Here is a 25,849-nt window from a genome sequence, read left to right on the forward strand (position 1 = left end):
TCTGAGCGCATCACATAGATCGCTTGTGTACGGATTTGAAAATCAAAACTGTGGATATGAAGGTATCAATCAAAGATATAATTACAAAAAAATTAGTTTTGGTAAATTTTCTTTTAATGTTTAATTGATGGTACCTTCTCCAGGCTATTTAGCATTTCCTTGAAACATATTTTAATTCAGATTTATTAATCAATTCTAGCGACGAAGCCTCATCATTTCATAACATGTTAGTAGGAAAAAATACTGCAACTTTAGATGGCCAAAACAAAAAATAGATTCAAATGTTTGTAAACAAAATCTGAGAGCTTGAGATAATCTTTTGAAGTTTTGTAGAAGGACCTTCTATTTTATGATGGCATTAAATAGGCAGTTACAAACAATCCTGTTTCAAAAATATAAGGTTATATATTAGCTCTTTTCAAAAGTTTTATTTTGATCATATGTCCTGTCGAAATTATTATTTTAATTTGATGACAGAGACTGTTAAGATACATTTTCAAATCACATTGAAACAGTTTATTCTCATCTCTATACTCATTTTGTATCTGAATATGCATCTTTTTAGCAGTTGTATTCGCTCGATAAATTTAAATTTCAGCTACTCTTCCGCATTACACACAGTATTAGTAATTCAATCATTCTTTAAAATTGATTATATTTCTTTGGAGATGTATTTATAATGTCATGCTTTAATAATTAACTTTTCAAAAAGGTTTATAATTTCATGCTTTTATAATAGATTTGTCATTGAAAATATAATTTTTTCTAGTCTCTAATTTCTGGCAGAGATAAGAGACTAATTCTACTCTACCTATTATTAAAAAATGGATTATAATAATATTTTTAATTTCTTCCAAAGAAACATTTGTTTTGAAAATACACTTTACAAACCAGTAACTTTGGATTCTATTGAAATATTAAAATGGAACATGATTTATAATTTCCTGAGGCAATCTATTAAATAGCTAGATTTCAAAATTTAAAATCATAAATTAATCATATTACATATATTTATCAGGCAGAGTGTTTCATTTAATTCATCAAATGTCTTAATTGGCATGTTATTGAAGGGTTTTTATCACTAATTAAAATTTCAATTTATTTTGGCAAAACGTTTTGTCTGAAGAATCTTAAAAGTGTCTGCAAATGTAACTAATTGCCAGTTATAAATGATGTTTTGTCTCCAGAAAAGCTAATGCTTTTAATAGATCTATCATATTTTTTACTTTGCTAGTTTTCTCATTATCTATTTTCACTTCAGTTTTCTTAATTTTAATTTTTTCTCCCATTTTATGAATAAAGCTTTCAATTGATTTGCTGCTATCTTTATAAATTAGATTGTATAGAGTGTATGCATGTTTGCTATATCATTAACAAAAAGACATGTCTTCTTGTTGTTGCTTCATTTGATGTCTTGAATGTAGATATTAAAATTTATCCAACTGAGTTACATTATTAAAACATTTTTGTATCACAATCATATTCAAAAACAATTTGCTTTTTTTAAACAAGTTTTTTTTTTTTTTACTAAAAAATTTTATTATAGAACTAATATCTTCCCATTTTTTAAAAAATCACATTATATTTTTTTAAACATTATTTCATATCTTTTCTGATATATTGAAAAAATATCTTATTTCTATATTAATAGCTTTAAAAATATGTATTACTTCAGTTTTTTAAAAATATGTATTACTCCAGTTTTTTAAAAAATAGTATTACTGATTTTTTTAATTTATATTTTTTAGTTAATTATGTTATTTTTGCATCATTAATAATTTTTATTTTATAAAATAAATGATTGTCTAAAACATACCTGTAACAAGAAATAAACATTTTCTTTGAATTTGTTTATATTTTACTATTGTAGCTATCAAATCAATCCTTTATTACCATAGATAAAAGTGGTATTTTACAGTTTCATTTAATTTGAATACAAAATTAATGAAAATAAATTTGTGGTCTACAAATATTTTGATTTTTGATCACACTCTTTCAAGTACGATAAAGGAAAGGAAAAATTAGATTGAGTACTTATATTTCTGAGTTTAAGCCAATAATTTTTGGAACTTTTTATGAAGCTAAATTATTTGAAATTAGTTTATGTATGGATCCAGTAATCTCTAAAAAAATGTAGTATATTATACATTGGCAAGGGATAAATCATCATATATTGTTAAATATTTTACTTCTTGTTTATGAAATATAAATTTCTTAAGATTAAGGGGAAAATTATTTAAAATTGATTGATTGATTTGTTTTGTTGGAATGAGTTATTCTTTTTGTGAAAAATGAGCATTTTATTTTCAAAGAAGGATGAATTTTTAACTTCCATTCCATTGACAGAAAAATGTCAAGTTGCTACACTATGAGAATTTTTCATATGTAATCATCTGTAATTTTATGTGTATATCCTGTGCTGTATAAAAATTTCTTTTCCCATTCATCTTACAAACAAAAAGTGAAATGGCACCGAAATTAAGACTAGCATAGATACAACAATTCATATACGAGATAGCAAATAAATGGAAAAAATGTGGTATCTTCAGAAGGGTTACCAGAATTAAAACTGTCGGCATTTTATTTTACAGCTACTTGATGAAAGATATGCAATCCATTCTACCTACTTGGTAATATTTTCATCATGGTAACATATTTGAATATCACAGAATTTTTTAAACGTATGTATGAATTTTAAGTAAATTTTTAAAGAAAAAGAATGAACCTCTAGGTTTATGCATGGGTTGACTTATGATAAATATATGATATTTGAAATTTCACAAATGAATTTCTGAGATTTCTAATAATAAGTTTTGATTCTTTTAAAATTGTTAATAATAGAGGAAAAGTTGCATTGTTTTCAATATTATCTTAGTTTTACTTAGTTTTATTATCAATATTATCTTAGTTTTTCTTAGTTTTATTATCAATATTATCTGATTTTTCTTATTTTATATGTATATTTCCTATAGGTAACTTTGTGACAGATTTGGATATGCAGAATCAAACCTGAGTTTTGCAAAAATTTTCAACTGACAAATACATATATTTTCTTGAAGCAAGTTTTTAGGGATTTACTCTAATAATTAAAGATTTTTATAAAAATGTGTATTAAGTGTACCATATATCAGATTTTTTGATTTTGATTGATTTCCTTGGCTGATATATTAAAAGTTAAGCTTTCTCATTTGAATTCTACACTATTAGTATAATGTTTAGTTAAGTTTAGGTGCAAATATTATTAAAATGTGTGGAAGTTCCATGTGTGGATTGAATTATGATATTTCATTTCCAGAAGCTAAAACAATAAATTAGTTTAGTACTTTTCAAGCATAAAACATTAAAGATATTCTAAATCTGATGTATTTATACCTCTTCTATGTCATAAAAATGAGCTTTAATTTTTAATTTCTTCATAAATTGCTTCATTCAAAAAATATTATAGATTAAAGTGAATGTGCATTTTGAAAAATCAAAAATATCTAAAATTAATACAAAGATCTAGTGCCAATTTCAAGAAACATCTTTTAAGAGTTTATAAGGCATAATATTTAATAATATCAACTTAACTAATTTTAGTAGCACAGCTAAAGTAAAGGTTGTTTCTGTTTTATTTTTTAACTTTTGTTTTTACCTTTATTATTGCATTGAATGTGAATGAATTTTAAATCTTCAGCATTTTTTTTATCTTCAAAATTTTATTATCTCTCTTGCAGATTCTTAGTTCTCCATTGATTAGAAATTACAGTAATCAATCAAACCTTACTATTGTTTCTATAGACAAGGGAGTAAAAAGAATCACATTAAATAATCCTAAAAAAAGGTAAGATATAAAAAATTTATTAATATTATGCATTATTGCATTATAGGTAGAAATATTACTATCAAGTGTTAAACCTACTGATAAACTTAGTAAAGTTAAGAAAATTTTATCCTTATGTAATTTTTCTTAAAAAAAAAAAAAGAAAAGAAAGAAAGAAAGAAGGGAGGAAGGAAGAGAAAAATAAAAGAAATTTAAATATATTATTGCAGATTTCAAATTATCATATGAGAACATTTTTATTTTGCAATATAAATCTTGATTGCTGAAAGTTAGAGTTAGTTAATTATATGAAATGCATTAAAGAATTTGAACCATTTAAAATATTCAAGGGAAAAAGAGAAGACAGATTGATCTTTCAGCCATAGTTATTTTCAATAATCTAATTACAGTTAAAAATTGATGCTTGTATTATCTATTAATTAATTATTAAGTATTATTCCATTATTCAAGCATTTTGCCCTTTTTTTAATGTTTTTATGGCTTTAATTCCAATAGACGTAATCAGCAATCTTCAATGGTCCATGGTTTTTATATTTATTTCTTGCTAATTCTTTCTTTCTTTCTTTCTTTTTTTTTTTTTTTTTTTTTTTTCAAAATCACAAACCTTATTTCCAAAAAGTAATCTTCCCACTGGAATTTAAAAAAACAACTTAATTCTAGGTTTGAACAGACAATTTTTCTCATAAAAGATTTGACCATGATAATTTATGCAACTAATCAGCATATTTAAATTAGCATTTTTTACATGTGAAATTAAAATATTTACAAAAATTGACTACTATGTTTATTATTTCCTTTTTCTTATTTCTAAGGCGCATTAAAAAAATTTATCTGCATAAGAATTTTAAAATGTCTTCTTTCCCTGCACTTTCTATTTTATTAAAAATTAAAAGTATTATTTTATTATTCAATTTAAAATGTAATTTTAAACTTTACCCTTAATATTATTAATGCCCTAATGTAATGTACTTTATTTATTTTACTATGACTTGCTCTAAAGATATTTTGCTTATAAATACTGGAACAACAATTGGAATACCTGCAGTGGTACCTGCATAGTGTCAAACTTGGGGATAAAAAAAGGAGTCTGTTCAGAAATAACACATCATCATCTACCCGAAATTCATATACAGGGCCAAGACTATTTTGGGACTTAAAAAAAATGTTTCATTATAGACATTTAATTTTTAAACATGCAAATGAACTTTTTCAAGAAATGCAAACTTAGAATGCATTTGTTTAAAATACAAGATTGATAAGTTTTTAAATCTTGTTTGTATTTAATTTTTTCTTTTGCATTTTGTTATATTATAAAATTTTATCATTGTATCTTTTTAAATCTTTAATAAGAAAAAAATGTAGGATTTTTTTATTTTTTTATTTATGGTTTGCTTTATTTCAGTCTTCTGCTGCTAAGCCTTACCCATAAATCTTATTAAAAAAAACTAGAGTTATTTACTAGAAAATTTATTTATTATTCTTTTTTCTTAAATATATTTTTTGCCAATGTTGATGCTGGATTTGATTTTTTTTGTTTTGGGGGGTATTCAAATTGGACAAGGGTTCAGTTAAATCAAAACTGTGACATTTTTTTTTTTTTTTTTTTTCCAATCTAGGTCCAGTGTATATGTCTATATGTGACGTTTTTGATTATCAGAGAGATTTGTTGAAACGAAAATGAGGTGCTTTATATAGAAAGGATGTATTGTTCGTATAATTTTATTCCGCCTCTTGCTATTGTGCTCTCGTCCATTTTTTTTTTTTTTTTTTTTTTTTTTTTCGTTAGTGAGGTGTGTGTGCAACGATTCGACTTGTCCATGTGCAAAGGTACCTCAATGGCTCGGGAGTGAGCTGGGTATTCAATGGACTTACCTGTGTATTCTCTATCTGAATACTCGTTGGGATTCAACGACCTATTTGTATTTGATTACATAAAGTCGTCAAAAACTATTTGCTTGGACTATTTACGTGAAACGTCGTGACAAGAAAAATTGGGCACGGGTAACAATGATTCAGATGTACACTCTTTACTCGAAACTTTGCCGGTAGAAAATTGACTGCAAAATTGATTAGAGTCCATAGAAATTTTTCCTGCGAATCGAAATAACATTAACATTGATGTATGTAGACTCTAAGAACTAAAAATTTGTAAACTGCTATTCGGAATTACCAGCAAGAATTTGCATTAAAAGAGATAATAAACGTTACATTTTTACATGTATTGAGATTAAACATTATGATAGAGTTTGTGAAATATGATAAATTGCATATATATTTATCATTTTTATTTATTTGTGTATGTATTGTAAATATTTTATTTGTGCATATATTGTATATGATCGCTTATATTTTTGAAGTATATAAATAAAGAATCCCTAGAAAAACAAAAACCCATTTTATAGTACAATTATATACCTGGTGGGTTCAGGAATGGCGGGGATCTTCTACTTCCTATCGATGACGGGATGTGCTTCTCACGGGAAGGGTTGTACCATGGCCAGTGATGACCCTTAGAAATCAACCATAGTTCCCGCCAATGTTTCTATCGCGGCGGCTGGCTTATTCAGATTTTTCCGTGTGCCTTTGGGCGGTTCGGAGTAACTGGTTATGGTTATGTTTCTAAAGTGGCAAAATTTGGCCTTAACGAGCTGTGGCATTAAAAGATTGACTCAAGTGCCTTTAGTAATAGCATGACATAGATGAAGCCGTCTCCTAGTCTCAAAACCATATCGGTTTAACCCTGGATGACGAAAACTGGGGCTTGGTCAGACCAAGTCACGATTTCAATTGGTGAGAACTAATGGTAGGATTCGAGTGTGGCGCAGACCCCACGAATCCACTTCCCCAAGTTGTCAACTGTCACTATTTAAGCTGGACGGGGCTCCATAATGCTGTGGGTTGTTTTTACATGAAATAGACCGGGTCTTCTGGTTCATCTGTACCGATCATTGACTGAAAATAGTTATATTCAACTACATGGGGACTACTTGCAGCCGTTCATGGACTTCATGTAGCCAAACAAAGATAAAATTTTTATGGGCAATAATGCGCCGTGTTATCAGGCTAGAACTGTTTGCGATTGGTTTGAAAAATAATCTGTACTATTCCAGCGAATGATTTGGCCACCTAGATAGCTCGATGTGAATCCCATCAAACATTTATGGGACATAATCAAGAGGTCAGTTCGTGCACAAAATCCTGCACCGGCAATACTTTTGCAATTATAACGTGCATAGAGGCAGCATGGCTCAATATTTCAAGAGGAGACTTTCAAACACTTGTCGTGCCCATGCCACATCAAGTTGCTACACTTCGCCTGGCAAAAGGAAGTTCAACACATTATTAGTCTCATGACTTTTCTCACCTCAGTATAGTTCAGTATCATAAAAATAAATAAATAAATTTTAAAAAAACCCTGGAATCTTAAGTTGTTGTTTTTTAATTCTCTACCAAATGATAATTTTTGTATGAACTAAAAATGTCTTTAAATTAATTGATTAACTAATAACTAAGTTTGAAAATATCAGAATAGAATATTGCCATTGACAGCTTATTAATGTAAAAATAATCAGAATGCTGCAAATAAATGAGTGGCAAGTTGCATGTAACAAGGTTGTAAGCAAAAACCAACTTAAATAGAAGTGCATAAAAATAGAGTCTAAAAGAATAAATAAAAATAAATAAGTCCGATAAAAATTCTATTTTTTATTTATAAAATAATTCGATATTTTTCTTTTGAATGAGTATATCTGTTATTTTGAATACCTTATATTTCAGTCTTCATTTAAAAATTAAAAAAAAAAATAGAAGGAGAGAAAATCGTGAAAAATTGTTTGTCTTTATCTTTTTATATATTTTTATTTTTACCATAATAAGCTATATTGTTAATATACTTTTTGCTGACTGCTTCAAATTATTTTTGTGATTGTAGAAATGCTCTTTCATCTGCTATGTTGGACAGCTTGAAAAAAGATATATTTGATGACTTGCAAAACATAAATCTTCGATGCATTGTTCTGCAGAGCAGTGGACCTGTTTTCTCTTCTGGACATGACTTAAAAGAATTGGTATTTTCTTTTCTACACTCCAATAGAAGTTTTAAATATTGACAGTTAAAAATGTACAATATTGTTCAATCTGTGCATCAAAAAGAATCTGTTAGCAATTTTATTAACAGATTAATAATTATTATTTTCATTATATGACCTGACAATATGTGAATGAACAGTGATTTTAAAAAATAAGCCTCATCTGTATTTTTTCTCTAGTTCTAATGATATTCAAATAATAAAGCAGAGAGAGGGGGTATGCCGTTCCTTCTCTTTATATTAATTATATTACACTGATTACCTGAATCCTGATTTTTTTCAAAAGAAAAAAAAGGATTGTATACCGTAAATAATTTTTTTGTTTTTAAACTCTGCTGACTTGATTTGCTGTTACCTCTTTTGTTTTTCTTTAAAAAATAATGTTTTTTAAAACTAATCGATGGTGAAGGCGTATTTTATTTACGAGTTTGGCTGTTTTTTGGAAATATGCATTTTTTTTTTTTTTTTTTTAACTACTTACCAAGAATATTTTATTCAACATTCGTCGTAATTCGATAATATTGATATACATCTTTCTTCTTCTACTTTTTTTTTCCTATTGATAAAATTTTCTTACAGATGTAGCTGCCTTTATATATATATATATATATATAAATGAGATTTTTGATAAATGAGATTATTTATGAAAATTTCAATTTATTTTGCTATGGGAGGCATTTTATGTACAAGGAACGATGTTAAAACTGATGTTCGTTTACATCACAATATAAGTGAAAAAAGGGACAGAAATTTTTTCCTTCAGTGATTTTACTAAAAGATTTTAATAGGGATTTCGTTTACATGTGTTGGCTCAGGCAAGAGAATCTTAGGTATCTTTAAAAGGAAGTTGCAAGCATTTGGAAATTTTATGCCTTCATTCGGAGCATGAAAATATGCAGAGATCAGCTATTTTATAGAGCATGTGTAGAATTAATTGAATACAAAAGGGGGAATTAGGATCAGGAAATAAAATAAAAAAACATTTCCGGATGTAGTAAATATTAGCTAAAGTAAGATAAAAATTAGGAAATTAGTAAGGATTTAAATTAGATTAAGAAATATTATTATATATATATATATATATATATATATATATATGAATTTGAAGTAAACTTTAAGCTTTTTTTTAATGCAATATTTGAAAAACTTATATATGCCTTATATGATGCTTTTTAGGAACTTAAAATGATGACTATATAATAATTTTATTTATACGATTTTTTAATTGTAGTATTTCTTTTTCTAGTCTCAAAGTAATGAACAGACTAGAACTGATATTTTTAAGAAATGCTCTGATTTAATGGTTGGACTTCGAAAAGTTCCAGTCCCTGTTATTGCTGTTGTAAATGGTAATTCTTTACTTCTCTTCTCTGTTGTGATTGTTGGGTTATTATTTTAGGATTTTTTTTTTCTATAAAGAAAAATTTAAATTTATTTCTTTTTGTTGTTTATATCTGGAAGTATAAAGTTAATTCTTTGCAAATATTAATGTAATCTTTAAAATCTATGTTACCTTTTTAATTCATTGTTTCATTTTAATTTCTTTGTTAATACCTAAAAAATGAAAGACGGGATTTGCTTCCTGAATGGTTTAAAAATATTCACCTATACATAACTAGGTTCTTCACCTTAATATATGTGTCATCATATGATATATCTATTATAAATTTGTATTTTTAAAAATTAATAATTAAGATTGTAATTGAATTTCAGTATATTTATGTTTATGTGTTTACAGTTAACAGAATGGATACTCAAAATATTGCTTAATTATTTGTTATAATACTCATTCAAGATTTTTATCAGTGAAAATGTTTCTTAAAAATCTTTTTCTTTTAAAATTGGTGAGTACTTTTTGCCTCAAACAAAGGAAAGTCTCCATTGCACTTGTAAGGAAAACTTTTTTCATAGAAGAAATTTTCACTAGAAGAGACATTTTGTGCACATACATCTGATAAATTTAAATTTATTTTTTTTTTGCTTTAATTATCTTATCTAAAATTACATTTGTAATACTTTTACTGGTGAATTTATTTATTAAAACTTGATAAAGTACACACAAAACTTATTTTTATACACTTTATTGCAAAGTTACTATTTGTAGTATTTTTATCTTATATTATTTATTTATCATTAATGTATTACTCCCATATTTAATCTCATTATCATGACTTCTATCATTAATTTCTAAGCTATTAGTATGATTATAAATTTCATAAATACTTCTCTGGGGTTTCTTTCAATATTTGTAAATAGTGTATTTTCTAATGATAAAATTATGTAATTAATATAATTTCTAATTTTCACATCATCAGGTAAGATGTTCCAAGAATAAGATACAACAATGAAATATTGTAAGACTATCACAACATTGTTGGTTGTAATTTGAAAGACATTGTACACACATACACAACGCACACACAAACACACGTGTGTATTCAAAACAGATTTGATAAAATATCACATACTAGATCATTTTGCCTAGATCAGTACCACCTAGATATTTGACACACCACTAACTTTTTAAAAGAGAAATTGTGATTCTAGGTTATATTTTTGAAATAATAAATTCCTAATGAAACAAAATATAAAATGTTTTAGTAGATAGACAGCTAACTTGGACATATGTGCTCCAACAATCTTGAAAATGTTGAGCACAAACTATGCAACTTTAATTTCAAAATCTTGTATTATTACAAATTTATTACTAAATTCTTAATAAATTATAATTAGATTGAATTCCACTATATATGCAAATAAAAGTATTTATATAAATGTAATAAATTTTTAAAAGTTTAATAGTGTCACTTTTGTCCTTTTTGTTAAACCACTATCTTCTTGTTGTTTCAAATTGCCTATAGATATTTTTTTACTTTTGATATTTTTTCAATAAATAGTTGCTTGCATGGTACCAACAAATAGGATTCCAGATTGTCTAGAACTTTTTTTCTTCTGTTAACAAAACTCATATACCAAATTTAGATTATTAGCAAAGCTATTTTAACTATTTATTAGCAAAATGTTGATATTATATATGGTACTGTATCTCAGCTCTGAGATGTTTTAGAGCAGGATACGTTATGTTAAAATTTAAAGCTGTTAGTAATTTCTAATTTATAAATGTATCAATATTTTATTATGTCTAATGATTGGATATTTTAGATTCAATTATGCATATGTTGTTTTTCACTCCCTCGCTCCCCCCCCCCCCCCATTTCAATCAAAAAATATATGTTTAAATATGGCTATGAGGGGTTTTTTATTATTTTTTTATCTCTTAAAGCAGACATTATAAGGCTTATAACTTCATGTAAGTACTCAAAACATGAAAAGTTTTTATAACCTTTTCTATATTTTTATGAAATAAGTTAAAGCATGTTAAAAAGAATGTGAAATCTTGAATCTTGCAATGAATTGAGAACTATTATCTGAAAGTAATAATATTTCCTATATATTTTATAAAAATAACATCATCTATTAGAAACTTTAGATGAATGTCATAATGAATGCATTTTATGTTTTGATGATGAGTGATATGTATGACATTACAAAAAGTTCTTAGATTTTATAATATAATGTGATATTCTTCTGAATGTAAATTTATTTTCATTTTTCAATTCATTTAATTATATTTTAATTCCTATTTTTTTTATTTGAATTGAAATTGCATCAGAATCCATGGTATATTTATTAATCATTTAAAATATTTCACATCTACAAAACATACAAATTTCATATGGCTACATTTCTTCCATTATTATGCAAATTGCTTGAAGATGAAAGAGTTGCAATTCTTAATTGCAGAGAAATATTCAAAAACTTTAGTACCTTGAAAATAATGCTTGGTCCTTAAAGATTGAATTTATAAAGTACAATTAAATTTGATAAATAATTTTATATTTTTCCTAGCTTGAGGATATAAAAATCATTATTCTAAAAAATACTAGTGTGGCTTTAAAAGGAAATTAAGTTGAAAAAGAGGACTTGAAGAGGCTTGAATCTATCTATTTTAAGACATGCTAAATGTGTTTGATATTTTTATGATAATTACATTGTTTTTTATTAGTAGCATTACTACTTCTTTAAATATTTTGTCTTATACCAATTAAATTCAAGAATGGAAAGGAATGCCTTAATTTTAAGTTTTTGTCTTCTGAGTTGATAATAGTAGAGAGAAAAGTGATTAATAACAATAAGTACTTTCTGCATGGTTAAGCTATTATCAGAATTGGTTAGCATACCTTTTCTGTAATAACAGTACTTCACATTTCAACCTTCCTCAAACTCTAAGCATTTTTTTTTTTTCATGCTTCAAAGTCAATAAATTACAAGAAGTGTGTCTTTATGAAATTTGTTTTACTGCTAGCGCTGAAAACATTTTCAATTTGGATGGTCATTGATTGAAGTGTTTGCTGTATTTCACAACCAAGGAATCCAATAAATTTATGATGATATGAACTCTAAATTTATATATTTTCTAATTTTTATTTAATTGTAAAATTTTTCTCCAAAAGCTGCTATGTACTGATTTTCATCCACAAGTGATGAAAACATGAGTAGCAAATTTTTCTATTATTTGGTGCATTCTAAAATTTTGTTCAGATTATAATATTATTTCCACTTATTGCAATTTTTTCTTATATTAAATGTATCAGTCACTAGAATTGAAATAATAAACTATTCAAGGATAAAAATCCTTGTTAGTTAAAATTTATGTGTTATATATAAAAAATGAAGAAATAAACATAAAAATGAATAAAAATATATAATGGATTTGTATTCATTTTCAATTCTATTATCTAAAATAGGAACTTATAAAGAAATTGTAGATTCCTGTATAATTCAAGACAGGCAAGAGTAATTTTAAGTAACAATAATAGTTAAAAATGAATAGAAACTTCTACAAACATTTTATTTAATTGCTTCAAGTTTATATTTATAAGCCCCTTCAAAGATGATTGATTGTAAGATCTGCAGCTCTCTCTATTATTCTACTCATTTCTATTATAGGTTTTACTGGATAAGATTATATATGAAAACCTTCTATTTTATAATAACAACTGATTAGCTTATTTTATTGTACTTCTGTTTTTATTACATTACTTGTCACGTTTAGAGGCCAACTAATTTGCTAGGATTATTTATTACATAAAATTTCAATTCTATCTTTTGTGCTTGATTGAATCTTAATGACATCCTCTGCAAATTATTTTCAATTCAAAATTTGGCAGTCATGTAACTAAATGAAAACTTTATGTTAATTGTGCTATATGCTTCTAATTTCCTGCCATTTCACCTAGTATTTGCATTTAATCTTAAACAGGAAATTATTAAACTTTAGCAAATCCAGTAACATTCTTACTGAACTGAAGCATGTTCATTAAAAATATAAGGGCAAAAAGGAGAATCATTCAACAGGGAAATTATATATATATATATATATATATATATATACTAAAGAATATGTATCATGATTTACATAATATATCAGAAGATTATTCAATAAAAATTACCTTATCCATTAAAAAAATCATTTTATTTATAAGAAAGCTAATCCCAAGTTAAAAGATCGATAATATAAAAATGTGTAAAAATGAATGAACTTAAAATAATTTTATTAAAAGCATGCTTTAACCAAAAATTTATTCAATTTAGAAAATTAATAGTTATAAATTGTCATTATAAGTTATATGAGTACTAATAAATGTTCATATCTTGATTATAAACAATGGAGAAATGTGGATCAGGATGGAGCATCCTGCATCTTAGTTGCAACAATAAAATTTATTTGTTTTTTAGTTACAAAAAAGAAAATATTGTTGTAAAATATACTTAAAAGCATCTTTAAAAGCTAAATAAGCTTTAAAGTCAAAATAAATTAGCAACTAAATTGATATTATTAAAAAGATATTTTTTTAATTTTTAAAACAATTTAAAAATTAGTTTATCTATCATTTCATCAGTGCAAAAATCATTTAATAATATTCAATAGAGTTATTATAAAAAAGTGAAAAAGAATATACTATTTCTTTGCTTAGTTTTTAAATAATTAAAATTGGTTCAAAAATTGATCTTAGGTGCATTTTTTTTTTAACCTTCTAAACTATATATATGCTCAGTTTTGGCTAGCCTATAGAGCAACAACAAACACACACTCATACATTCTCTTTTATTATTAAGAAATATATATTATTAATTTTACAAAAAATAACTCAGTAAAACAATTTAATGTGCAAATATTATTTAAGACTTTATAAAACTACTGGAATTTCTTTTAATTTTATTCTCATTATTATTTTCAAAAATTTAAACTATGGAATCAATTATATTTTTCAAAATTCTTTACTTTCTTCAGGCTATTATTTTTTAATTATTTTATTTTATTGTCTAGTTGTTTAATGCAATTTTTTATTGTATTTATTTTTGAATATTTATTAAATTTTGTGTATATAAATTGACTCTCTTCATATTTTTGACAATGACTGTATAATAATAATCTGTTTTTTGATCCGTGTTTAAATTTTATAGATAATTACAATATATATATATATATATATATATATATATATATATATATATATATATATATATATATATATATATATATATATATATATATATATATATATATATATTTAGCATTATAATGAAATTAAATTGTGTTTTATATAAACACAAAACATCAGATTTCTAAAGATATATATTTTATGTCAATGTTATTTATAATTGTTCTATATTTGATGCTAGAAGATCATGTATATGGGTGTATATATATATATATATATGTGGGTTAGATGGCTTTTAATGCATCAGTCCACTTGAATTAGCTTAATCTTTTTATTCTTGATTAACAAATGATGATTCTGATGAATTTTACAAATGAGAATTCAATGATGAAGGAATTTATATTACATGAAGATGGATAGTTGATGTTGTTTAAAAAGGATCTTTCCCACCTACGCGTGGTACACTGGCGTTTGCAGAGGAATTCTTCAACGCAAGAATTCCAGTTTCGGCCCTTTCTCAGAGTATAACGGCTTCTCGGTTTCCGGTCGCACCCTTCTCGGCGGACGTCCGTTCTCTCCCCTCGTCTAGTGAACTCTGAACTCTGCCCTCCGACTGCTGGCTATCACCGGATGAACTCAGAGTGCCCTCTCGTGGAGTTAATTTACCACATATATATATATATATATATATATATATATATATATATATATATATATATATATATATATATATATATATATATATATATATATATATATATAATACTTCTTTTCTAGGTTTGGCAGCTGCGGCAGGTTGCCAGCTTATAGCATCATGTGATATTGCTATAGCTACAACTAAGTCACAGTTTTCTACTCCAGGGTAAGAAATTTTTTAATTAATCAGCATTACTTTCACATTAAAAAGAATTAATGGTATATATTCAAAAGAATACATTCTAGAATACTATTAAAATTATATTTTAAAAAATAATGTAATTTTAATATATTATTTTTTTTTCATAGATATATTTCATATTTTAATAGTTGCTTTGTATTATGTAGCCATTGCTTTATTGATAATCATTTATTTTATATGAAAATATATATATAATCATGACTGTGTCTTTTTACATAATCTTTTGAAAGTGACACTTTAATTCACTTTCAAGCAGCATAAATAGTAAATAACAAATAAAAAAAATCAATAAATTCTTATAAAAATCTTTTTCTTTTAATTTAATAAATTAATCATGTTATTGTGTCACAAATGTTAAGATTCTCTTCCTATATTTTGCGTATAATAATCTATTCATTTTATATGACTTTTCTAAATATTTTAAATGCTATTTTCTTTATCATAATAGGCTTTTTGTATGATATCTTATAATATGATTTTATCATTTGATCTAAAAAAAGTTTTGAAATATTTAGTCTATACAGAGATTGTTGTTAAATGTGTCAATTTTTTAGTTAATTAAACAAAACGTTTTTAAGTTCCAGGGACTTCCACCATTTTTAATGAAATTGTTATAATAGTATTCCTAGCTTTACTTTATAATCTTACCAAATTCCTTTCTTCCTTTATTATTATTATTATTTATTTATTTTTATTTTTATTATTTATTTATTTTATTTATTTATTTGCTCTTTTTTTATATTAAAGAATAATAATATTGGCGTATCTTAGATGGTATTATATGCAAGACCTAAATTTAAAATAATTTTTCAATAAAAAATTTTTGAATGTATTTAAATTGTAAAGTGCTTGGGAATAAAATATCTAGATATAAAGTGGTAATATTTTCCAATGATAAGCATTAAAAATGTGACCATCATACTATTCCCTCTGTTGTTTTTTTAATTGTATCTTGTGTAGTAGTGATTTATTATTATAATTATAATTATTATTATTACTGCATTTATATCCAAAATCATAATTATATATTGTTGAATAAAATTCTAATATTTCAAGAGCAGAAATTTTCTCTTCATTCTACTTTTCCTCTCATTTGAAAATTCTGTTGACATTCTTATTTAACTTTGTAATAAGAAATGGTTTAACATATTATTACAAATAAAAATATTTAGATTTAAATTTTCAAAAATAAGTATGAACTAAAATATTTTGTTAAATATGAGCTAAAGTATTTTGTTTCTTGCTATTTTTCTGGAATAAAATATCTCACGTTTTTTTTCACATCTTAAGATATAGTTTTTAAACATTTAATGTTTTATTAAGACATTCTTTCATTCATTTATTTTTATTTATGTCAATTATTTGTTGTATGAATTTTTTTAATTCATCATTTCTGAAATCTGAGACGAATTTGAAATGTTTTGTTGAAAATAAACTAATTAAAAATAATGTCATTAGAATCATTCTATGTTAGTTTTAGAGTCTAATCAATTTTCCTTTTTTTATTGTTTGTTATCATGAAAGGGCCTCAGTTGGTCTTTTTTGTTCTACTCCTGGTATTGCTGTGTCAAGAAATGTTCCACTCAAAATTGCATCTTATATGTTATTTACTGGAAATAACTTAAGTGCTGAAGGTAATTAATTGATTTTTAATTTTGCAAGATATTGCAAAACTTTCACTTAAGGACCTATATCCATCTCTTTTTGTTCTAAGGAAAATATATAAAAGTTTTTTTAAAATTATGTGTTGTTAAAGATGTTTTCAATTAGATTTATATTAGGTTAAAATTTTGAATATTGGAACTACTTCTAATAGCATGAGAAAAAAAATTAAACATATGAATTGAAATTTTTTCTGTGAATAATTGCCACAATTTTTCCTATAAGAATTTTATATGAACGCTATGTGTATGAATTTTTCCTATTTGTATTTGAGGTAAATGAAAAAAAAAAATGTCTAATTATTTTTATTATCATTGATTTTTAATAATGCATAGCAATTTTGCAAGTGTAAAATAGCCATCCTTTCTTTTTTTGTTTTTTTACGGTACATTAGTTATTGAATGTTTTGATTTGTAGGTACTACTTTGACTTTTGATTCTATATAAGATCCATTTCTTTGTGTGATAGAAGTTCAGTCAATGACCTATTGGTAATGAGAAATTAAATTGAGTGCACAGATTATTTGGTATAAAATATCTAATAATAATATATGGACTTAGTAGTAATTTGGTTATAAACTTATTTCTATAATAAATATAGAAAATAATTATTTAATTTATGATTGCATTTGTTGAAATATTCTTTTATATGTTATATGACAGTTGGAGAGTAATAGGATTGATCAGTCATCTTTCTTGCTCTTTTAACAATAGTGTAAAGTTATAAAGAGCTATTTTTCAATCACTGACGTTTTAATACTACTTTCTACAGAGATTATAATTTGCAGCCATTTCTTTATATATTTTTTATGCTACAGTAATTCACATATTTCATCATTTAAAGATTATAATTAATATTTTGATACAAAAATAAAATTAAATTTTGTATTAATGATTTTCCATATAAAAATTATATGAATTTTTATCTAAGTATCTGCCTGTAGATATTTACACTATTAAAGTAAGATATAAAACTATTAAAGTAAGATATAAGCTCATAATGTTTCTAGCAAATTACATTTTATCAAATTATTTGGTTATTTCCTTACAAATTAATATTGCTTGACACACATAGTTTTCATAAAAATGCTTAAGATTCATTAAATTCTAAATTCATATGTGTTCATCATTAATCCATTAACATTTGGAAATATCTGTACTCAGTACTAGGGATTGCAATACCAGGATACTGAATACTGGTATTTTGAGCCATTTGTACAATTTTCTAATACCGGTATTCACAAGTTTAAATACCATTTTTTCAGTATTTACTTGAAATTTTTTTAATTGTTCCCACTATATGTTTAGGGATCTCAAACATAGCAAAATAGTATATGTTTTTGTTTTTATGTCTCCCTAATGGGTGAAATTAATTAGACTGTGAATACAAAGTTGCATCGTACAATCAAGAGAAGTGATAAAATACTGTTTGACAAAGGATTGTAAAACCTTCCGTGCTTTTGCGCATGCGTTAGGATGGGTTTAATTCGACAAAATAGGTGTGAGAGGAAAGATGAAACGAGGAGATGTTTACATTTAATAATGAAGAATGGTGGTTTTATGAAACGTAAACATTACAGATAATTAGTAATGCAGAAGGAAAAAGGTAACTAATGACAGTAAAATATTTCAGAGCAATTTTTATTTAACATAAGGGACATAAACATTAAATTATAAAAATAAATGAAAAATTTCTGTTCTTAAAATTTGGTAATTACTTTTTTACAAAATAATAATAACCTTTTTATATTAAAATGTTTCTTTTTTATATGTAATTAAATTTTTTCAGGAATATTTTAATTTGCTGTTTTCTGTTTCTTGATCACAATTTTTAATGATATTATGTAAAATTTTCTTCATACCATTCCTGAAAGCTATTTTATCACTTCTTTCTACACATATCAATACGAAATTTTGAGTTTATATAAAATGTTGTCAGTTATGTCAATGTTAATATGCAGAACTGTATCAGCTCTACTTTTAATAAAACTGGCTGTTGAAGCATTATGTCGGAGAGATTCTAATTTATGCAGCAATAAATTCCATGCTGCAGTCACTGAAAGAACATCACTATCTGAAGAATTATATATTACATTGAAAAATCGCACAGAAGAAAGGCATAATGAAATAGAAAATGTCTTACAGTATTTACATAATTATAATGATTTTAAAAATGAAAAAGAAGGAAAGAGGCTAACCAATTCAAATCTGATCAAGTTTATAGTAAATTTTCTTAAAATTTTTTACCCACAAACCTATCCACATTCAGAAGAATTCGGTACACTTATCGAAGATTATGATGACACTAATGTCAATAGTGAAAAGGAATTGCCTCTTTAACAAAAATTAGAATTAGTGATAAATAGAAAAAAATTCAGCAAACCAAAATACAATACAGAAATAAGCTACATCCAAAACCATTCAATAAGAAATCGATTTATTTGAAGATGAGGGATTTAGAAATAAATACTTGGGAAAACTATATTGTGCATTGCTAACAATACCACCAACTAGTGTAGATACTGAAAGAGCGTTTTCGGCAGTTGATAATTTTTGCACAAAATTACGTTCCAACCTTAATGACAGTACAATTGATGCATTATGTTTTTTAAGATCACATTTCCAAAATTTGTAATAGTACCACAGACTGAATGGTGATATTTACACTTTTTTGTGATTTAAATAAATAAGATGTTCCTTTACTTTTTTGTGATTCTTTATATACTGTTATAATTTATAAGTTACAAATTATTTTTTATGATATTTACACTCTCTAATAAAACTGACAACAAAGAAACAACTGTGTTTCCTTTCTTTTTCTAAAATTTCTACTCTCGGTATTAAGATCTAAAAAATACTGAAAACCGGTATTGAACTTTAGGTCCGATATTGCAATCCCTACTCAGTACCTTTCACTGTAAAACAAATTTATTTAACAATTAATATATTTTTTTAATTGTATATCTTTTTTTAATCCATCTTATTTTTTTATTTTATTTTTCACAGATGCTGTCCGGTATGGTTTGATTAGTAGAGTCACTGAAGAAAAAGAACTTGATATTGAAGTAAGAAATGGTTTTTAGCATGATAATTTTTATTAGTTATAATTCTTTCTGTAAATTGCACCATGCATGATGCAAAATCATTCTAAATATAAATAAAATTAAATCTAAATGCCAGACTATTAGAGTTACCTAATTTGGCCCATAGTTATTTCTTGCTCTCATAGTTATTTTCATAGTTATTTCCTTTCTGTAGGAAAAAGTGTCCCCAAATATTAATTAGATTTTAAGAAAGAATTAATTGAAATTTTAAAATTTTTCCTCAATAAACACAGAGCATATTAATGAACAAAAGTCATTTCTATGTTACTTTACTATTAACAAAAGAAAAAAAAAATATTACATAAAAATGATTAATTTATTTAGTTAGTAGATATTTCTGTGAAACTTTTGTTCTCTTACTTTATTAAATTTTTAAAAATGCTTTTAATAATGTTTTACAAAAGTATTTTTCATTACATTATTTAACCCTGCTACTCAGTTGAAATTTATTATGAAAATGTAACATTCAGGTCAATGTAACCTGAACATTAAATTCTAGCTGCAGGATCTAATGTTAACAATGTAGTCTAAAATATATATATATTAGAGATGAATAAGAATTGTTTTAACAGAAAAAATGATATAAATAAAAAAAAAATTATATAAAATCAGTTTTATTTTTTACCTTATAAGCTCTCAACTATATTACATGATTCTTCATTCCTAGAATGATGTTCTCTTCTCAATATATGAAGCATTTAATGATGTACTTAAATCTTGTTTTAATGATTTTGTTTTCAATCTATTTGGTGTTTCTTAATGTCCAGAGAATAAATGTTACAAGCAAAACCGCCAGAGGAACTATTATAAAATATAGTATTGGGAAAGCAATTTGTTTTCTTTTTCCCAGTGTATTCAAAAGTTGATTAAGAGTATCCATAGCTTTTCTGATGATATTGTGACATAGATTTCTAGATTTTAGTATGGTCTTTTATTAATGGATTTTTGATGCCATATGCTCATAAATATAGAGTTCTTATCCTTTTTTTGGAATATAATTCACTGCAATTGTACCATCTATGAAGTAAAATCTTGAACTATATACCTCTTCATTTTTATTTATTTATTTTCATTTGGGCAGAAAGTTCTAAATTATTATTTCTATCTCTATCAGGAAGAATAATATTTCATTTTAGAATAGTATTGAAAAAGTTTGTAGAAAGTAATCACATGTCCCATTATGGACTCTAAATTTAAATTGATCACTTAATGCCTTGGATACCATGGTTTTATTTTTAGTTTTGTTACAAATAATTTTCTAGTGTAAATCTGTGCCTTTAGAATAAATGAAGCTTTACTATCATTTGAAGACAATATTTCAATATCACGTTTAGATTATTTAATTGTTATTCATTATTCATCAAACATGAAAAGTACTAACTATTCATCTACTATAACAATTTTATATAGATAAAATAGTTTTGTCAAAATTTCTTTCCATTTTTCCAAAATTTCTCCATTAAGAGAAAATGTCCTGTGTAGCTTCTTTCTTGATGAATATCAAAACAAATAGTTTAAAGGAATTTATTATTATTTGCTTTATAGTTCAATTAGAGATATGAAGTGTAATTGTTAAGTATATGTTAAGAAAAATAGCATCAGGTCTTACAAACCCAAATAATACATTAATACAATTTAGAACAATTTATAAAAATATGTTTAAATAAAAGGAAATCCTTTTCATAGCAATAACAACTGCACTAGCAAAATCAGGAAATATCTATGAAATACTTTGTTGCCATCATTTTTCATAAGCATTTTAAAAAACGTTTTAGGTCAGAAAAATCCAAACAGAAAACCAAGATTCCTACTTTGATACATGCAAGAATATTGTGTGTATTTTTTTCTTTGTATGTGTATTATCGATGCTGTACAATTAAGGGTAAATTTAAAAGTAAGACAATTTAATCAAGTTTGATACATCATTATTCTACAGTGTTTCAGACTAGGAATTTGAGCTGCAATTTTTTTTCTCTCTGTTATATTTCTTTGTTATTATAAGTAAGCATTCCATACAAGAAATTTACATGTTTTTTTTTTCTTTTATAGGTAGAAAAAGTTATACAGTCAATATTATCTAAGAGCAGATCTGTTTTAGCTCTTGGAAAGAAGTTTTTTTATAACCAGCTTGATAAGAATATTGTAGATGCTTACAAGTATGATATTTCATATTTATTTAAAATGTAGTTAAATTGTTAGTAGTTTAATGCTTAGTAAATAAAATATTAATTGGCTTATTTTTTATCACATCATTGTTAAGATTCAAACTACATTCATAATTAGATATTTTTAAGAGTATTTTTAATATTTCTTTTTAAATTTCCTAAAATAAAAATATGAGTTTAATATGACTAATTTTCAAGCATATCAAAAAATAAATTCCTGATATAATACATTTACTGCTATAAATTCTACTTGGAATTCTGCAAGAATTCTTGACAATTTTTATTACCTCATAAAAGGTTTCTTATTGTTCAGTCTGCTATATTTTTATTTTAAATGGGAAAAAATATTTATACTTTAAATGTATAAAATTTTAAAACAAAAGAATTTCTTTTTTTTACAATTTTAGAAAATAAATTAGCTTTGAAAAATTATATTGCTCAATATATATTATTCATATACTTTATAGTTAAGTCTCTAAGAAAATTTGAATAAAATGTATTTCTAAGTTAAATAATTAAGGCTATTTTTGAAACTATTAACTGCTTATATTCCTTTTGAAGTTTCAGCAATCCAATTGAAATTTTCCGATAAAAAAAAGAATGGTAGTGCTATTTCAGAAGTATTCTAACTTTGTATTCTAAATAATTACAATTTCAAGTGAATTTTATTTTTACAGTTAATGTATTGAAAGCTGCATGATAGAAATATAAAGCTGTCATCTTTATATTTCTACTATATTTATATTTGTATGAGACATTGAAATATTTTAAAAAGTAGAAAGGTTAGAAGTAGTATCCTTGTTTATTTTTATTACAGTTATTATTGTATTCAAATATTAGAAAAAAAATATTTTTGAACTCAAAATTTTAATATATCTGGAAACAAGTTTTGGAACATTTAATATAATTTATTAGAAGTAGGAATACAGACACTTTATTGTTCAATGAGGCAGGTTTGTTACCCTTAGACAGATTATTGCTTTTTAATCTTAAGTTGTTTGCTCACATTTTGGTGATAATACTTGTCCTGTTTTGTTAATTAATTATTGGTTTAGATCACTAATGATTTAATTTATTATTTATTTAATCAAATAGAGTAATTTTTTCTTATTAAATTTTAAATATTGAATGAACTTCTTTATATATGTAATATTTGATAAGATTTTCTTAATATACTTTATATTAGTAGCAATAAAATTTGAATTAAGTTTTTATGAAAATTGAGGTGAGAGATCAATATATAATGAAATCTATGTACAATATAGATTAATGTTCAAAGTGATATCTACTATATTTAAAACAAATAAAAAATGTCTTTCAAGGTTAGTGATAAATATATTTCTCAGAATGAAATGATGCAGAATTGAATCTATAAATTATGTCTATACAATTAGCCATGACTGGTTTCTACATTGTTACTACAGAACTGCAGTATTCTATCTTTTTTTAAAGCATAAATTTAATCACTAGTTTATTTATATAATATCTAAATATTTTCAAAATTGATAGCTTTGAAAATTTAAAAAATAATATAGCTTATAATTGAAAATTCTTTTTAATACTGTAAATATTCAGAAAAATGCAACGAAAATTGGTATACCACTTTTTGTAGTGAAAGAACTTGTAATCAATATTGATTTCTCCCACTTGCAGGAACAAGGTGTATTAATTTCACTTAATAGTTTATATAGGATAGAAGGCTTTGAATGTGGTACATTCTTCTGTTCCAGAGTTATTAAATGTTTGTGCCCTTTACTGATATTTTCAGTACCATCTGTAAAATTTTTGTGGCTTCTTTTGCATGATTTAACCATTTGTGTAACAGATTAAATTCAAATTGCTAACACTTTTTTATATAACTATTTATTTATTTTGAAAATAATTTAATTGCAGTCTTTTGAATTTTTAGAAATCATTTAAGATGCACTTGCTTGTTAATTTTATGTTAATATTTTAATTATTATGAATATCATGTTGTATCAATATTGTTTTTAATATCTTTTTATTCTATCAAAAATGCTTGTTCAACTCTGTTCTAAAGGAAAAATTGCAATCATTTGGAATAAACAACACTTTTAATTATTTAACTTGCAAAAAATATAAACATCTATGATCCATTTTAGTTAATATTTTTTTTGTTACCGGCAAACATCTGATAAAATCCATTCTTATCTGTTTTTTTTTTTTTTTTTTTTTTTTTTTTTTGTAGTCTTGGAAATGATGTGATGGTGACGAATTTGGCTAATAAAGAGGCAAAGGAGGGCATTGAAGCATTTTTTCAAAAGCGTCTTCCAACTTGGTCTCATGACTAATAAGTAATATTTTGAAATTAATTAAATAAATATTTTGAATGCATAGAAACTAAGAAAATAATATTTTGTTACTGGAGTTTTGTTATTAATTTGCCAGAATTAATGAATATATTTTTTGTAAGTGTCCAGTTGCCAAATTTATAGTATGTTATGTTAATAAATGAATATGTATTTTATAAATGAATATATGCATAATTTATGAATTCTTTATATTATATACTTTTTAAAAATAAAATATTTTTATATTTTGTATTTTTATTATCGTTTTAATCTTGCATTTAGTTATTCCAAATTTTTTTATCCTTTGCATTACAAAAATTAATTTCTTGACTTTACTATATGCATTTTGACAAAAAAAAATGTTGTAATTTTAAAGATATGAATCTACACTGCTGTCTGCATTAAGAGCAATTTCAGTGAAATCTACTACATGAATACATTTTGATAGAATAGAAGGCATGTTTATGGTAGTTATTATTAGGTAATTAAGAGGATTCAATGTTTTTTAACCAAAAATAGAAGTTTATCTACCATTAGTATCAACTGAAGTCAAAACTGTTAAGAAAGCAATATCAGAAGACAATTTTAATGGTCTATTTTCATCAAATAGAACATCAAAACTATTAAAATTTCTTACATTTTGCTTGTCACTTTAAATCTTTTTAGATATATTTAAAAATTTAACAAAACATTTTTTTCAAGCTAATGAAAAAATTAATTCCTAATGATTTATTAAACTAAAAAAGACCTTCTAAATCATGATGTATCTTAAATATGAATGAAAAAAATTATATAAAATAAATGAAAAGATTTAAAGTAGGTAGTTATGAGATTTTTATTCAATCTATAAAATTTTGAATAATTGTTATATAAATTGTAATAAAAGAATCTGTAACTGAAGCATACGAATTTCATCTTTCTTTCCTGATCAGTTTATACTAAATATTTTGAATCATTCTATAAAAAAAGGAAGGGGGAGATTCATTTCATTCTTGTTTTCTTGCAAGCCATGCTTTTTCTGATTTAACTCTAGTTTTTATCATTGCTCTTTTGATCCCATAAATGCGTCATGATTTCATTCCCATTGGATTTGAGTATTAAACTGTAGATATATGTTTAATATAGCAATCCTTTCATTACCCTTGTAAACAGAATGATGAATTAAAAAATAAAAATTCTGGGTTACATTTTCATTTTGTATGAAATTTGCCTTTAGTTTCCAAGAAGTAATGAATTAAACAGATAATGATTACCTCATTTGAAAAATTTTATTTATTTCTTCATACAAGAAT

General features: G+C 24.7%; 1 protein-coding gene across 1 annotated transcript; it reads left to right on the forward strand.

Moving 5' to 3' along the window:
* The first annotated feature begins 261 nt into the window (after window positions 1-261).
* On the forward strand, window positions 262-24,716 carry LOC129968527 (enoyl-CoA hydratase domain-containing protein 3, mitochondrial-like). The gene is made up of 9 exons (XM_056082515.1): window positions 262-400; window positions 3,717-3,823; window positions 7,755-7,890; window positions 9,158-9,260; window positions 15,195-15,279; window positions 16,840-16,949; window positions 19,983-20,041; window positions 22,130-22,236; window positions 24,455-24,716. The coding sequence occupies exons 1-9, from the start codon at window positions 350-352 to the stop codon at window positions 24,555-24,557; spliced, it is 861 nt and encodes a 286-aa protein (XP_055938490.1). The 5' UTR covers window positions 262-349; the 3' UTR covers window positions 24,558-24,716.
* Window positions 24,717-25,849: the final 1,133 nt, after the last annotated feature.

This window comes from Argiope bruennichi, chromosome 1 (genome assembly GCF_947563725.1).
Source record: "Argiope bruennichi chromosome 1, qqArgBrue1.1, whole genome shotgun sequence".
Lineage (NCBI taxonomy): Eukaryota > Metazoa > Arthropoda > Arachnida > Araneae > Araneidae > Argiope > Argiope bruennichi.